At 47.8% G+C, this 16864-nt stretch overlaps 1 protein-coding gene across 1 annotated transcript in view; it reads right to left on the bottom strand.

Annotated features, from left to right (window-relative positions):
* The window catches only part of COL23A1 (collagen type XXIII alpha 1 chain), a 337961-nt gene extending 328385 nt beyond the window's left edge, over positions 1-9576 (bottom strand). Inside the window, exon 1 of the mRNA XM_074390323.1 lies at positions 9081-9576. Within this exon, the coding sequence (XP_074246424.1) occupies positions 9081-9392 (312 nt within the window). The 5' untranslated portion in view covers positions 9393-9576. The remainder of the gene's footprint in view (positions 1-9080) is intronic.
* Between the last annotated feature and the right edge of the window lie 7288 nt (positions 9577-16864).

Below are 16864 nucleotides of genomic sequence, written 5' to 3'. Positions count from 1 at the left end.
GTCAGGGCCCAGCTATGGTGGCTTTCGGGGAACCTTGGACGGGATAACTTCCAGGGTGAGGCGATTAAGGTGGGTACCTTAGAAACTCTCACTTTGTAAGTGAGCTTCCTGTACAGTGCCCACACAGCACGCACACATATGTGCACGCACACACACACGTGCATGCACACACACTAATGCACACACCCACATGCACACACACACGTGCATGCACACACGAATGCAAACACCCACATGCACACACACACTAATGTACACACCCGCATGCACACACACACGTGCATGCACACACCCGCATACACACACACTAATGCACACACTAATGCACACACCCACATGCACACACACACACTAATGCACACACCCACATGCACACACACGTGCATGCACACACCCGCATGCACACACACACGTGCATGCACACACCCGCATACACACACACAAATGCACACAAACTAATGCACACACACACAAATGCACACAGCCGCATGCACACACATATTTTTATGCATAAACACAACACACATGTATGTACACACGTACACTCATACACCCACGTATGCACACATCCACGCATGCATACTCCTAGCACACACACACTTGCACACTCACACTAGCTCGCCCTCACACACACTCTAGTCCCCTTTACATCATGGGAATCTTCCCTTCTTGACTGCACCACAACTCCGGTCTGAAAACAAGATGCTGTGAGTGATAGCCCATGCATCACACAAAAAGGCACAGTTAAATCCATGAACAGATCCTGTATTTTTTGTGTGATATTCCTCCCAGGAGGCCCAAAGTTTAGTAGATTTTATTTAAACTCTCCTTTCAAATACATTCTAATTGCTTTATGATTTGTTTCACAACTCAGAGTTGGAAAAAATTTCCATTTTAGAAGTTGCCATTACCCATTTGCAAGCATCGCCTTCCTGCCCCCAAATTCCGTAGCTACATCAGGAAAATAGCTTTTTCTCATTTACCAATGTGAAGGGAAGCAGATGTGGGTGAAGCCTCTAGCTCACCGGGTGAACCATGAGCATTTGGCCATGTTGCTGCCGTATTTCATGATTACAAAAACAGACTTTTTTTTTTTTTTTTTTGAGACGAAGGACTTCCTTCTTAATTAATTGATTAGGTGTTTCTTTGCCTTTTTACAATGACAAATCTATAAAATTATTTTCATGAATAATTTTTTATTTTAGTCATAATTACAACTTTTTAAAATCAATGGAAAGTCTCAGTCTGTTCAAATGATAAACCAAAAAAATGGGCTCATGAAACTAATTCAGTCTTTGCATTTCTTCAACAACCAACTCACATTTCTCTGCTCTTTGACTCGGAGGCTGGACATGTGTTAACAGCTTTTTTTGCTTCTGTATGGTCTTAACAGGATGGCAGAAACCCGGTGTTAAAAGCATGTTAAGGTCGGCCATGTAACCATGGGACCTCCTCTGACTGGCAAACAGATGTAGACATTCCTTCCAGATTCAGTCAAAGAAAAAATTCTAATAAGAGCAGCCATGTTCGGGGTGTGCACGATACGCTGAGTGCCTGGTACACATCCCCTTGTTTAATTCCCACAGAAACTTTGTGAGACAAGTACTACAATCCCTGTTTAACAGATGGGCAAACTGAGGTTTGGAAAACCATTCGTTTACCCAAGGTCACACAGCTGGAAGACGGCTGCGCCAGCACCACCTCACAGCCAGAGAACTGAGGGTTGGAGAGGCCTCCAGGCTCCTCATCTACAGCCTTCTCCTGCAGCCGACAGCGTTTTCCTCTTCCAGACTCAGCCCTCCCAAAGCCACCTCCAAAAGCACCAGGCAAGGCATGACAACCCTCAAGCTACATGCACCTCACCATGCCCAGTCCCCAGGACTTGGGGTACTCCTCAGACTCGCCAACTAGGCCAGAGACATCTTCTGAGAACATTCCCCATGAGAACATTTCCCAGGAAGCTGATGAAAGCGGGCAGAGGAACAGGGACCTGGAAGCAGGTGGCCTGACCTGGGCACACACGCACTGTCCCAGGCTGAGCGCCAAACCTGCACACAGGGTTTGCGGACATTCGTCTGTTTCACTCCCATCTTCCCAGGTGGCCTGCAAACCCAAGGGAGCTCAGACCTGGCCCTGTGTGCTCTGCAGAGGTCAAGGCTTCCACCTCTGTGACATTTCTCCCTCTGTAAAACAATGGCAGTAACCTCTGTCTGGACATCTCATGAGGCTGCTGTGGACAATTTGTAGGATTTGAAGTAACTTGGAAAGCTCATATTGTGTAAGCACATTATATACAGAGAAACACAGATTTTGATACTGGCACAGATAAACCCAAATTTATCAATGTCCATAAACCTCTACAGAACAGGTGCCCACTGCCCACCCCATTGGATCAAAAATCCTTTAGCTGGGTTTCATGCCATCGAGGTGAAATCTCTCTAGAACATAGCTCCAGCTTAAGGCCCAAGCTTCCCACCCTATTCCTTGGATGATCACTGACTGGTTTTACCGGCCCCATGTCCTCTCCCCTTCTTCTAGCAACAGCACTCCACATTGTCCTTTGGGACCATCTTTCCCTTCTTGGTCCCTATAGCTCCAGGGGGGTTGATCGTCCACACACATGAACACACACACGCAGACACACCTGAGCCTGGCCCATCAGGGAGGCGGCTCTTCAGGTCTCGGTGACCAGGGTGGGTTATCTGTGTTGATAAATGCAGGTGTTTTACACAGGTCCATCAGAGGGCGTTAGGGAATTTTTGCTGGGACTGTTGGGAAACAAAAACTAACACTAAGGATGTGAATCTGGAGCTGCTGGAAGCTTCCCTGGTATTTTATGGGAAAAGTGAGGGCATCCTTGAAAAATATGAAAAATATGGAGTCAAGAGGAAGAAACAGAAATTCCAGGCACCTCGAGCTGTGCCTAAGCAGACAATAGTCTGGACTTCTCTATTACCCGAGCCAATGAACTCCACACCCCCGCTTTTGTTTTGTTTTGTTTTGTTTTTGTTTCTTCCCGTTTTTACTTGTTGTTGAGACAGCCTCAGTCTGTGTCACCCAGGCTGGAGTACAGGGGCACAATCACGGCTCACTGCAACCTTAAACACCTGGGCTCAAGCAATCCTCACACCGCAGTCTCTCGAGGAGCTGGGACTACAGGCTTGCACCACCACACCCAGCTAATTTCTTTCTTTCTTCTTTCTCTCTCTCTCTTTCTTTCTTTTTCTTTCTCTCTTCTCTCTCTCTTTCTTTTTTTGAGATGGAGTCTCACTGTGTCACCCAGGTAGAGTATGGTGGCATGATCTTGGTTCACTGTAACCTCCAACGCCTGGGTTCAAGTGATTCTCCTGCCTCAGCCTCCCAAGTACCTGGAACTACAGGCGTGTGTCATCATGCCTGGCTAATTTTTGTATTTTTAGTAGAAACAAGGTTTCACCATGTTGGCCAGGCTGGTCTCAAACTCATGACCTCAGGTGATCTTCCCACCTTGGTCTCCTAAAGTGCTGGGATTACAGGCGTAAGCCACCGAGCCTGGCCACACACACACACACACACAGACACACACACACACAGAGATAAATATAAATATAAATATATATATATATATATATATATATATATATATATATATATAGAGAGAGAGAGAGAGAGAGAGAGAGAGAGAGAGAGATATGAAGTCTTGCTATATCATCCAGGCTGCACTCGAACTCCTGGGCTCAAGTTATCCACCACCCACCTTGGCCTCCCAAAGCACTGAGATAATGGGTGTGAGCCACCATGCCCCAGCCTCCTGAAGCTGCACAGAGCTGGAGTCGTGTCACGTGGCTATTTGAGGGTAAAAGGATCCAAAGGTGTCCAGAAAGGCTGAAGCTAATGGGATGCTGCTTGGTGAGGGAAGGGGGAACGGCCTGCTCTGGTGACCGTGACTCTTAACTCTGACTGCATGCATTCTGGAAGGGCATTTGGAGGCCAAAGTCAGATATGGCTGCTAAGAAAGCCAAGGAGCTGAGGAAAAGGCAGGATAGGTGCCTTCCCAGGCACCCCGAGTGGTGCAGGTGCACCATAGCAGTCTCTGGGTAGACTGACCGCCTTGGTCCTTGGGGGCTGGGGAGTGGCTGGTCACCTCCAGCCTAGTGTCCTCTTCCCTTCCTGCAGTGAGGGGAAGTGTTACCGTTCTTTGCATGTGCTGTGATACAGGAAAGCTGCACGCAGTATCCCATGGCCACCCACTTCGGGGGCAGAAGAGCATCCGCTTAAGGGTTAAAGGCCAAAGGCTGCAAAGAATGGGACTGTGCTAGGGAGAATCCCAAACCCACCAACCTTCCCTTCAGCTGTGGCTGGGAGCACAGCTAGACAGCAGAGCCCCAAGGGAGACAGAAATTCTGTGGCTGAAGAATGTTCCCCAAGCGTGGTGCTTGGGGAACACCAAGGTGGAAGGCAGGCCCAGTTAATGAAAATTGAAGCAGGCCAGTAGATAACTGAACCCCCACTCTGCCCCATCCTCCTCTGGGCTGACAGAATTAATACTCCGGGGTCCCAGCCGGCACTGGGGTAACACTCCACAGCTGACCTGGGGGTCACACCCGTGGCCCCGGCTGACACTGGAGTAATGCTCTATAGCCCCAGCTGATCCTAGGGTAACACTACATGGCCTCAACTGATGTGAGAGTAACATCCCACAGCCCTGGTTGGCACTGGGGTAGCACTCCACAGCCCCGGATGAAGCTGGGGTAACACCCCGTGGCCCTGGTTGACGCTGGGGTAACACTCCACAGCCCTGGATGAAGCTGGGGTAGCACTCCATGGCCCTGGTTGACACTGGGGTAGCACTCCATGGCCCTGGTTGATGCTGGCGTAATACTCCATGGCTCTGGCTGACGCTGGAGTAACACTCCACAGCAGTGGCTGACTCTGTTGGTTGATCCCCAGTAGCCATGCCCAGTCTTCCTTCCTACCAAAGCCTCAATTCTGATCCAGTGGCAATATGCCCAGCCTCAGGGGATAAGTCAAGATCAGCCAAAGCCTGCTACGGCAATCGCATTACCCTTGCCAGTGACAGGGTGATGGTGACCCTGTGACCTAGCTCTGGCTAGTGGCTATTAAGGAAGTCTGCTGAAAGGTGGGAAAGTTTCCCCCTGAACTGAAATTAAAGAGACAACCTCTCAAGAAGACCGCTCTTTTCCCTGCCCTCTTTCCTTCTACCCAGGCTACTCTAGGATACAGACATAGGTTCCCAGCGGCAGCAGCCACCTTGAGATCAAGAGAATGGCAGACACTGAGTGGGACTCAGCTGTGGCCACGTCACTGATAAACCCTGGATGCGCTGACCGTCTTCCAGGCTTCTCTAGAAATGTAAGGTAAGTAACGACACTTGGGTATTCTGTTACCTGCCGTCAAAAGCATATTTACCATCCTGTACTGTTCCTGTATGTTACCATATTTGCTCATAACCACATAGGAGTTGTGACCACAATATTACAGGAGAGGAAGTGGACGAGGTGGGATGACAGAGCTGGTAAATGGTGGGACCAGGCCTCAAACTCTCCTCTGCTGATGGAAAACTTCAGGCATCATCTGCTCTGCTCTGTGTAAATTCATTCAGCTTACAGATGCCCCAGCCTCAGGGGCCATGCTTCCAATCTTCAAAGCCAATGTGGGAAAGTCCAATCCAAAATGACAAAATATGTCTTTGAAAGGAATACCCCAACCCTTGGCTTATTCTAAACATGCTGCTATTCTTATAAAGCTCTCCCAAACTGCAGCAAGAAAGAAAAAAAAAGAAGACAAGAAAAAAGTGGAGAGAGAAAGTGAGCATGCCAGGAAGTCATTGAAAGGAAACTTTTTTTTTTTTTTTTGGGCAGGGGGCGGGGAGCCAGGAAATGTCAAGGAAACAAATGTAGCTATGATTTACACTGCATCTCCAGTTGTGCCATGGGATTCAAAAATAGGCATCTTAATTAAAACTGACAGCAGAGAGCAGCCTGACAAGTAGAAAAACTGCTAAGGAGGCTGAAAAATCTCCATTTGACTCTGGGTTGACAGTATTTAACCAATATCTAGAGTTGGTAAGACAGAAGGAAAACTGCGTGAATCTTACCCGAGTCTCTAGGCTTTTCTTGTTTTCAGACTGATTGGTCTGGACAATGGAAGGCCAACAGCCAACAATAAATCCATTGTAAGCTGGCGTGGTCTCCTCTGATATAACTAAATATTTCTTTAATCCTTGCATTACATTTTTTACTGTATTATGGAGGCCATGTATTCTAAAGTTTTAAGCTTTTACGACATTGTAACTATAGGTATAAGATGGGGGGATTGATTACTTAGGCAACCTATTTCAAGCACTATAAGAGGCAAGTATTAGAATTTTTTGCATTAGAATTTTTCAGATCGTACTGCAGATATTCTCGTTCATGGCTCTTACTCAGAAATCTTGTTTATCTCCTCCTTTTGTGCCGTGGGAAGGGTCTTTAATGATCACCAGTTGACATGAATATTCCTTTTTTGTAGCTTCTGTATCTTCATTATCAGGCATATCAGCCAGTCCAGAAAAACTTACTTCACAGTTCTGTTCCCAAGGGAACAAAGAGAGTGGGTCCCATATTAACAGTGGCTTTTGTTGGCTTTTTTTCCCCCTGACATTAAAGCCATGTATGGTTGGCAAGGATGTCTTTTCTTTAATTTGGACATGGTTTCTGCCTCTGGTTCTCTGAAAGCAAGTTTGTTGGTAGGACAAACTGCCTGCACACTCACATACGTAACTACTTCAGCACTGGCTTAAAAGAGGCTTCACTGAGAACAAATCAGAACTGTGAAACAGCTTCAAGTAGAAATGTTCTTTCCTTACAAGATTTTCAGTTCAATACTTATTTGGCCTTCATATCTAATGGCTTGAAAAAGTATCTATACATCTAATTACAGTCAATTACTGACTCCCCATATATGCCTCCCACAGCGCTCTCCTCCCAGCCAGGGAACTCACTGTCACCAGCCAGGCTGTGTACATTTCCTATCCAGTGAAACTTTCAAGAATAGCTAACAGAAATAGACTGGTACTCTGAAGAGAGAAGCTGTCTCACAGTGGGCACCCAAACAACCAGAAGTTAAACCCCAACTGTATTCATACTGCACCATCTCCGACTCTCCACGGTGGGAAAACCTGGCCAGTTTACACTCCAAGCACAGCACGCACCTCAGATACCGAGCTCCGATTAGTGAGTAGTACTATGTGTGAATGGCATAGCAAATTCTCCAGAATCCAGGATTCCCTGGATTCTAAATTTTTCTTTTGCCTTTCTAATCAAGAAGAGAGAGAGAGAAAGAACACCGCTCTGTCCAGTAACTCATTGTTCAAGCACTGTAGTTCACCCAGGTAAAATTCAGTGCCATGGGGTGGGAGAGGAAACCTGGGAGGGCAACTGCACAATCTCTCCCCGATAAAGTTCAGGACTTAAGAATCAACACTTCCCAGCAGTGGCTGCCTGTGCAGGATGCCCCTCCCTCCTGAAATAGACACAATTTGTAGTTCCTTGTAAAATGCTTGTACTAGGATTTCTGAGTTACTCAATCAGGGCTTTCGGTTCATTTTTATCAAATAAGAGAGGCCCCCTATGAGAAAGAGCAGCCACAAATGTATCATTAACAGGTAGAAACTTTACTGGCCCTCTATAAATCAATTCAACATCCCCCTGGTCTCCAGGGATTTGCCAAAAGATAATGGGCAGTAATTACGAAACCATCGCAAGGAGTTGCCAGCAGGGCTCAGAGACAGTTCTGAAGTCTACGGACCCTTTCAAGGGGAAAATAGGAAAGCATTTAATGAAGCAGCAATTTTACCCAGAACCCGGCTAGAAGGGCTGTAATACAAGCTTCAGTTAAAGTAACTAAGAAACAGGTGGGGTGAACAAGAGGCGTGGTACACGGTCATCTTCTCCTACTTTCCTTGAGTCCAAAGGAACGCAACATTGGAAACACAGCTGGATACATTAATAAAGATCCCAGCTGAGCAGAGTCCAGGGAATTGAGGGTGAACAGGCCTGCAGCTCTCCCTCTCCCCAACCTTGAAACACGGCTTCTTTTTACACAGCAATTAAGGATGCCCCCTTGGGGCCCCCCATCTGGGGCGGCCATCTATCCCAGGAGGAGGAGGAAGGCTCCAGCAGAGGCTCTGGCCAGCCCACCAGGCCTGTCCCAGTTCTGTGGGGAGGGGAACTACCGCACAAAAGGTGGAGGCTTTGGCTAACATGTTGGGTGAGGGCTTTGAGGACCCAAATGGGGCCCTTACTTTCACGACACACAGCAGCAATCTTATCCCTTAGAAGTGTCACAGAGCCTCCTATGAGCTTTCAAGTAAGCTGTGGAAGTCACGATTCCCATTTATGGGATGGGAAACTCAGGATGTCCTGCGAGCCCACACCCCAGATGGCACCATCTGAAACCAGAATCCAGATCCTCTACCCCCGATTTCTTCTCCTTCACCTCACCCTACCAAGTCATGTGGGCGCCCCCCACCCCCATCCCCCAGGCCTCAGTGCACAGGTGACGGCTCAACCTTGGGGCCTGAGCGGCTGGAGACACACCCGGGCACCGCGAGGCCCAGCCCTCGGGCCTGTGCGAGGCTTCCCTCCACCGTGACAGCCACCTCACCAGGTGACCAGCGTTAGTTGGGAACAGTAGCTGCTACTGGTGACAGTCACCGCACACCTCGCACAAGCCTCATCTTTATCCTGGCCGCTGGCCGCCGACGGAAAGCAACGGGTCCGAGAGCACACCCTAGGGTCAGAGACTGACCCTAGGTCTGTTACTCCAAAGTCACTGGTCTCTCCTTTCTCTTTCCTGCGGCCGACTGCCTGGCACGGGACTCCGAGGCGGGAACGGAGACCGCAGAATCCCTTGGGGCCGGCACCCCCAGCCTCCGCCTTGGCGCAGACGCGCCCGTCTCTGGGACGACCCAGAGCGCACGCGGCCGGCGGGCGACCCTCCTCCTAGAGACCCGCACGCTGCCCCTGGCTCCCAGCGCACGGCCACCCCAGCCCGACACGACCCCGGAGTCCGCCCCCGCTACGCGGCCCGGCGCTCACCTCTCGCAGCAGACGCTCCAGGTGCGGCTCGGCCCGGGCGGCCCCAGGGTCGGGCGGCCCCGCGCGCCGCAGAAGCTCCCGCTCCTCCTCGAGCGCCGCCACCCGGCCCTGCAGCGCGGCCGCCTGGACGCCCAGCAGCAGGCAGGCGGCCGCCGAGCCCATGGAGAGCAGCAGGCACAGCGCGCTCACCGCCCGCGACCCGGCCGTCGTCGCCGGGCGGCCCCCGCCGCCGCCGCCGCCGCCGCCGCCGCCGCCCGCCGCGTTGCCCTTCCCCGCGTCGCCGCCGCCACCGGCGCTCTCGCCTGGGCCCATGGCGCGTTCGTCGCGCGTGGGCTCCCCGAAGGGACGATGCCGAGCTGGGGCTGCGGCTGAGCGCGCGAGGAACAGGCGAGACAGCCCGAGGCGCGAGGTCCGCCGGGCGCGGGGCTTCGCCTGCGGGTAGCCGCGTATTGCAGCGCACGCCCCCTTCCCCGCCGCCACCTCCTCCGCAGCGGCCACTTTGGGCAGTTTCCTCTATGCAAATAGACCCTGCCAGAAAAGGAGCCGGGACCCACCCAGGGGAGGAGCGGCCGGGCTGGCCCCGCGCGGCGAGGGGGCGGGGGCGAGGAGGGAACTCACTCCCGGGAGCCACCGGCCCGCGCCAGGCTGATCCCACGCGCAGCGCGCACCTCCGCCCTCGCCCGCCCGGGGCGCCGGCGCCCGCCCCCGCGCCCACACCTCTGCGGCTGCCCCAGCCCAGGTCAGCGCTGAGGACCCCAGAGGTCGGAGGGGCGCCCGGCGACCCCTCGCGCCGTCTACAGCCCACCCCTGCCTGGAGCACTCACCGCTCGTGCCTTAGGGACATTCCACTAAACTTGGGAATTAACCTTTCTGACACTTGTAAAAAGTTCAAAACTTCAAATCCTGTGGAAAACTTGGTGGGTCTGTCGTAGGTGGTGGATTAGCGCCGCACCGTGGCGGAAAGCGACCTCTGCGCACTCACGCTGGGAAACGCAGGGTGAGATGAAGCCAAGTGGAAACAGGCCTCTTAGAATCACCTCTCACGAGTTCTTTTGTGCCAGACATCGGTGCGGGAAACAAAAATGGTAAGACTCTGTTTCTGGCCTAGAGAGGGCTTTTGAGACGACTGATACTATAACGAATGGCAAAGATTCAGAAAGTGAATTCCAAGTCTTGTTGAACTGATGACTTAATTCTGTATTAGAGACACAATTTGGCCAAAAATGATGATCTAGTATGCACCACATTTAACCTGTACTGCGATTCTGCCGCAAATTTAAATCACAGGGCTGAGGCAAGAAGGCTCTGGCGTACAGCCTGGGTCCACAGAACAGAATGAGTGGCACCGACAAGTCTTGGCAGGAAAGCGAGGAACTGCTGGAAGTCAGGCTGTGTTCAGATTCCTACCAGGCATATTCATGTCCTAAATGGGTCCCAGGTAACACTTCCGCTAACTCCTGTAATTTCTAAATAAAAACAACAAACCAGTAGCTCAGATCTTTGTGATTTGAGTAACCCCACAACCATTTTGTTGGTTTTTTTAAGAAAAATACATTATATCTTCCCTCTCACTCTCTGGATATCTTCGGGTTGTCTAATTTATGTGGATACCCACCTTTTAGAACTGTTGAGTGCCTCTGGCTAACGTGTTCCTTCTCCTCCCCTTAATTGAGAGGGGAACCCCTGAGATGGCTAGATAGCTGGGGGCTATGGTTATACAGAGATAGCCTTGGCTCTGTGCTAAAGTCTAGTGTATGCCCAATAGAATGAGAAGTACATGTGCTAAGCAAACTTGACAGTCTATTCTGAAAAGAGGCCAACACCCTCTTACAAGTAAGCACTGCTTTTTTTTTTTTTTTTTTTTTTGAGATGAAGTCTCACTCTGTCGCCCAGGCTGGAGTGCAATGGCACGATCTCGGCTATTGCAACCTCTGCCTCCTGGGTTCAAGCGATTCTCCTGCCTCAGCCTCCTGAGTAAATGGGATTACAGGCATGTGCCACTGTGCCCAGCTAATTTTTATATATTTAGTAGAGGTGGGGTTTCACCATTTTGGCCAGGCTGGTCTTGAACTCCTGACCTCGTGATCTGCCCACATTGGCCTCCCAAAATGCTGAGATTACAGGCATGAGCTACGGTGCCCAGCCGAGCACCACATTCTCACACATAGGTTAACGGCACACCACCTACTTATGTTAATGTTACTGCATGTATTGTTCACCATGGTCGCTCCTGTGTATTGAAAAAGCCAAGCTCACTGGCCGCCTGGGCCTCTGCATTCCTCACTACCTGCGTTCCTGCTCTCAGATCTTTGCACAGCAAGCCCCTCTCCATCCTCCTGGTCACGGTCCCCAACCTCGCTGCTTCTAAAAGACCTTCCCAGACTGCCCAATTTAAAGTGGCCAGATCCCCAGTCCCCTCAGGATTAATCAGGGAATTGGGGCAGCTGAATGAAGATGGAAATGCTGTCTACAACTCATTCTAAAAGACAAAAAAGAAAATAACGTGTCCATTAGGGTCCTGGAAGAATAGATGGCATCCTCAGAGAGGGTGACTCAAGACAGCCTGAATGTAGAGCCATTTCACAAAGTAGAGGCCACAGGGGCTCAACAGGGGAGGCCAAAGCAGCACTTTGGGGGTATTAACAGTGGGAGGCCATTACCATCCGTAACTATGAACCCTGGGGAACTTGGAGCTGTAGAAGAGGGCTGCTCCACAGCAGCTGTGGCCTTTGGTTAAGGGGCACCGCCTCTGCAAAGCCATGGCTTGGAAGGGAGTGGGCTCACAGGATAAATACTCAACCACTCTCTCCTGCTCTTTGATCTACTGGGGACTTCCAATGACCAAACCTCCAGAGCAAGAGGCCAGCTTCCTAAAGGGCAGAGAGCAGAGGCAGAAGGCTGGAGGGCAGATCTTGAGGGGGAAAAAAAAAAGAGTATCTACTAACCTATCATGTATAGCAGCACCACCTAACAGGTAGACAGCACTTAGATCAGTCCTGCTACTGCTGCCTATGAATGGCTAACTTGTCAGCAACAGACTAAACAAGGTACTCAGGGAGACCAACGGGCCACCTGGTGGCAAACCAACCACTTTGGATTCCCTTCCTCCTGGAAGGGCCAGTGGTTCGTCCCTCACAGGGATAACACCAGGCGTGGGCTTGTCTTTCCTGCCTGCAGAGTCTCAGCCAGCATCACCATCCTTACGGAATGCCCAACCCACAGGTACAGGATCTCACACATGACCACACCCAACCAGGGCACCCACTTTACAGTAAATGTGGGGGGGTGGGTAAGCCCATGGACCAAGGAATCCACTGGTCGTGTTACACCCTGCACTGGTCAGGAGCAACCAACCACACAGGATACTGGAACTGCCTTCTGAAGGCACAGACGAAGCACTAGCTCAGAGGCCATTCCCTGAAGGACACAGTGCCATCTCTCAGGATTTAGTGTATGCATTAAATCAGGAACCTCTCTGTGATGCTGTGTTCCCAGTAAGAATACTTGGGAAACCCGGGATAGAATACTCCAGGAACCCAGGGGTAGAACACTAGCCATCCCTCCCTATGACCTCATGGGGTGTTTGTGCTTGCTATTCCAACCAGGTTCAAGACGGTTGGAGGGCCAAGTTCTCAAAGGGTTTACATTCTTGCCAGGAGACACAGTAGGGGTTCCATTAAACTACAAGCTATGGCTGCCACCCAGGGCACTTTGAACTCTGTATATAGGTATCTGAAATCAAGAAGACACCATTTGGCAGAGGCAATTGACCCTAATGAGGCGAAAGAGGTAGGGCTGCTTTTATCCAATGCAGGCAGGAAAGAATAGGCTGGGTGCCTCATGATACTCCTTCGCCCCATTGCAACTGGAACAAAAACGTGTAACAACCCTGGCCTGATGATCGACAAATGCTCAGACTCTTGGAGATAAAAGGATCATAACAAAATATTTTCTAAAATAGGGATTATTTGGGTCAGATGGGGTTGACAACCACTGAAGAGGTAATGTTAATAATGAAAAGGTTCAAATATGTTCAAACTGCTGTTCAAGAAGGCATGGCTATGTAATCCAGTTTATAAAAACTTTCAGCAGAAAATTGTTTAAATTAAGCCACAAGGTTTAAAGGAATAGCAAAGGGTTTTTTTGTTTGTTTGTTTTTAAAGGCAATATAATTTTTAAATGATTTTTTTTAAAAGGCAATGTTAAAAAAGGCACCAGGTGTTGATTCAATGCCTAGATTCTAGTTCTGGCTTGCTATAGACCCTCACTTTTTATTTAACTTCTTTTTTTAGACATGGGGGTCTCACTATATTGCCCAGGCTGGTCTTGAACTCCTGGAGTCAAGCAATCCTTCTGCCTTGGCCTCCCAAATGCTGGGATTACAAGTGTGAGCCACCATGCCTGGCCACCTTTTAGTTTTTAAGACAGATATTGACATGGACCAGATTTACTATCCTACTATTTGAAACAAAGAAAAAGCCAAGAAAACTGTATAAACATCAGTTTTTGAGACACGAGACATCAGGAAACAGATCAGTGATTCTTGGGAGATGGGAGACCAAAGTGAATCCAAGGATTGCCGTAGGTTCCTACTCTGGAGAGATTTTCCAGGACACAATGCAGGTAGAGCCAGCTGAAGGTAACGAGAGACAGCTGAGTCCAGGGAGGCCAAAGCAGTTAGAATTTGCTGAGAGGGAGAGCTGCACAGAGAACAAGAGATCTGCAACTAGTCCCTCTGAAGCCTTCACCTGATGAATCATCAACATGCTTGTATGAGGAACCAACCTGAGGCCAGGACAGAATAACCCAAAAGGATCAGACTCTAATAATTGGCAAATACAAACCCCACAGCCCACACAAAGCCAGACATAGTTCTTCCTACCAACCAGTGTGGAAAATCTGATAACTCAGAGAACACTGGGTACTCAGAAGGCTTTCGCCTCAGTAGTGGGGAAGTAACTAGCCATAGACTAAATGCTGCCCTGGTCCTGTCTAACAAAGCTTAAAACCCAAACCCGAAGAGCTCAAACTGATTCAAATACTTAATCATGTCCCACAATAAAGCATACAGAATTTTACCCAATAAGGTAAAAGGTAAAATTACCAGGCATGCAAAGCAGCAAGAAAATATGACCCATAATAGAAGAAAATGCAATCAATCAAAACCAACCCAGAAATGACAGAGATAACAGAATTAGTAGGAAGCAAAGCTATTAAAAGCTCTAACTATTCCGTATGTTCACAGAACTAGAGGGAAGATTTCACATGTTAAGTAGAGACATAAAAGATGTCTTTTAAAAAGACTTAAAAATTTCTAGAGATTAAAATGGTTTGAGGTGAAAAATACATTGGATGACATTAAAGGCAAATTAGACACTGGAGCAAAAGATTAATGAACTTAAAAAAATATCAATATAAACAAAATGAAACAGTGAGAAAAAGACTGAAAAAAATGAAAAGTATCAGTGATCTGTGCAATCACTTCATGTGGCCTAACGTATTGCTAGAGTCCCTAGGGAAGAGGGCAGAAAAAAAAAATTTAAATAATGCCTCAAAAAGTTTTCCAAATTTGGTAAGAACTATAAACCCACACACAGACCCAGTGATTTCAAGAAACCCATGCACAAGAAACATGAAGACAACCACACAAGCCAAATTATAAGCAAAATGCTTGAAATGAGTGAAAGAAAACAATGTAACCAGAAAAAGAGACATATATAAAGTAACAAAGATAACAGATTTGTTGTTGGAAACAATGCAACCCAGAAGATAGGTAAGCAACATCTTCTGTCAACCTAGAATTTTATACCTAGCAAAATTATTTTTCAAAAGACAAAGGCTAAAAAGAGAGACTCATAGACATACAAAAGCTGAAAGAATTCATTTACCACCAGACTCACAATTTTAAAAATGTTAATGGAAGTAATTCAGGCAGAAGGAAAACCATGACAGATGAAAATACGAACTTCCACAAGGACTGAAGAGCATAGGAAATGCTAACTTGGTGGGTAAATCTGAGGCTTCTTTTCTGATTTAAATCTCTTTTAAAGATAATGATTTAAAGCATATATATATATATATATATATATATATATATATATATGATATATATATATTTATGTATGTAGTGGGTTTTTAACATGGATGGTTTTTAACAAGGACGTATACTATAAATGCTAAAGCAACTGCTAAACACACACAATACTTATCGCTAATAAGCCAGCAAAGGAGATAAAATATGCAGAAAAATAATCTAAAATGAGGCAGGGAAAGAGGAAAATAGTAATAAAGAACAAATGGAACAGAAAATATCAAGACGGCAGATCCTAAACCAAACTACATCAATAATTACACTAAATGTATGATGGATAAAAAAGCAAGACCCAACTATATACTGCCTGTAAGAAACATTTTAGGCCGGGCGTGGTGGCTCACGCCTGTAATCCCAGCACTTTGGGAGGCTGAGGCGGGTGGATCACGAGGTCAAGAGATCGAGACCATCCTGGTCAACATGGTGAAACCCCGTCTCTACTAAAAATATAAAAAATGAGCTGGGCATGGTGGCGCGTGCCTGTAATCCCAGCTACTCAGGAGGCTGAGGCAGGAGAATTGCCTGAACCCAGGAGGCGGAGGTTGCGGTGAGCCGAGATCGTGCCATTGCACTCCAGCCTGGGTAACAAGAGCGAAACTCCGTCTAAAAAAAAAAAGAAAGAAAGAAACATTTTAAAGACACCAAAAAATTACAAGGATTGAAAAAGGTATTGTGCTTACATTGAAATGGAGATAATTTCTATTTGCACTTCACTCTTTTATATGATTCTTATAGAGTGGAAAAAAATATGAAAATAATTTGTAGACTATAGAATACTGATAAACCAAGAATAGAGGGAATAGATGAAGAAATGGTGAAAATAATAGCTACTATTCACTAGCACTTTATGTAAATTATTTCATTTAATCCTCACGACCTTCAGGAAGTTAGGTATTAGTACTCCAATTCAAAGATCAGGAGAGGGCAGAGATTAGGTAACTTGTCCACATAATACAGGTGTCGGCAGGGTCTGAGTCCAACGAACCCTGCTGGCAGGCAAACCATACTGCTCTCATGTTATACAGTTGTGAGGACACTCTAAATATTTAAATGTTTCTAAAGTAATCTAAAAGTGTAAACAGCGAGATCTTTTAAAAATAAACTCCCCTATCAATGAGATACTCTAAATATCATAAAGGCTCGCTTTTGTCATTCTCAAAATCACACTTGTTCACGTTGGCTTTAGCTAGAAGCAAACCAAACAGCTTTTGAAAACACTTGATTTTTTTGTTTTAAAAACTCTACAATGGAAAAATTTTTAAGTCACCTGGGTAGCCAGGGCAGGGGATCTTTTTTTTTTTTTTTTTTTTTTTTTTTGAGACGGAGTTTTGCTCTTGTTGCCCAGGCTGGTGGAGTGCAATGGCGTGATCTCGGCTCACCGCAACCTCCGCCCCCCGGGTTCAGGCAATTCTCCTGCCTCAGCCTCCTGAGTAGCTGGGATTACAGGCACGCGCCACCATGCCCAGCTAATTTTTTGTATTTTTAGTAGAGACAGGGTTTCACCATGTTGACCAGGATGGTCTCGATCTCTTGACCTCGTGATCCACCCGCCTTGGCCTCCCAAAGTGCTGGGATTACAGGCTCGAGCCACCACGCCCGGCTAGGGGATCGTATAAAAATCTAATTAATCTTTATTCCATTTTGTTACACTGACTGCTGGCCTGTGGCATTCCAGCCTCAAAGGGCATTTAAT

The sequence above is a fragment of the Saimiri boliviensis genome, chromosome 20 (genome assembly GCF_048565385.1).
Source record: "Saimiri boliviensis isolate mSaiBol1 chromosome 20, mSaiBol1.pri, whole genome shotgun sequence".
Lineage (NCBI taxonomy): Eukaryota > Metazoa > Chordata > Mammalia > Primates > Cebidae > Saimiri > Saimiri boliviensis.
The sequence above is the reverse complement of the archived record's forward strand: the minus strand, read 5'-3'. Positions and strand labels throughout refer to the sequence as shown.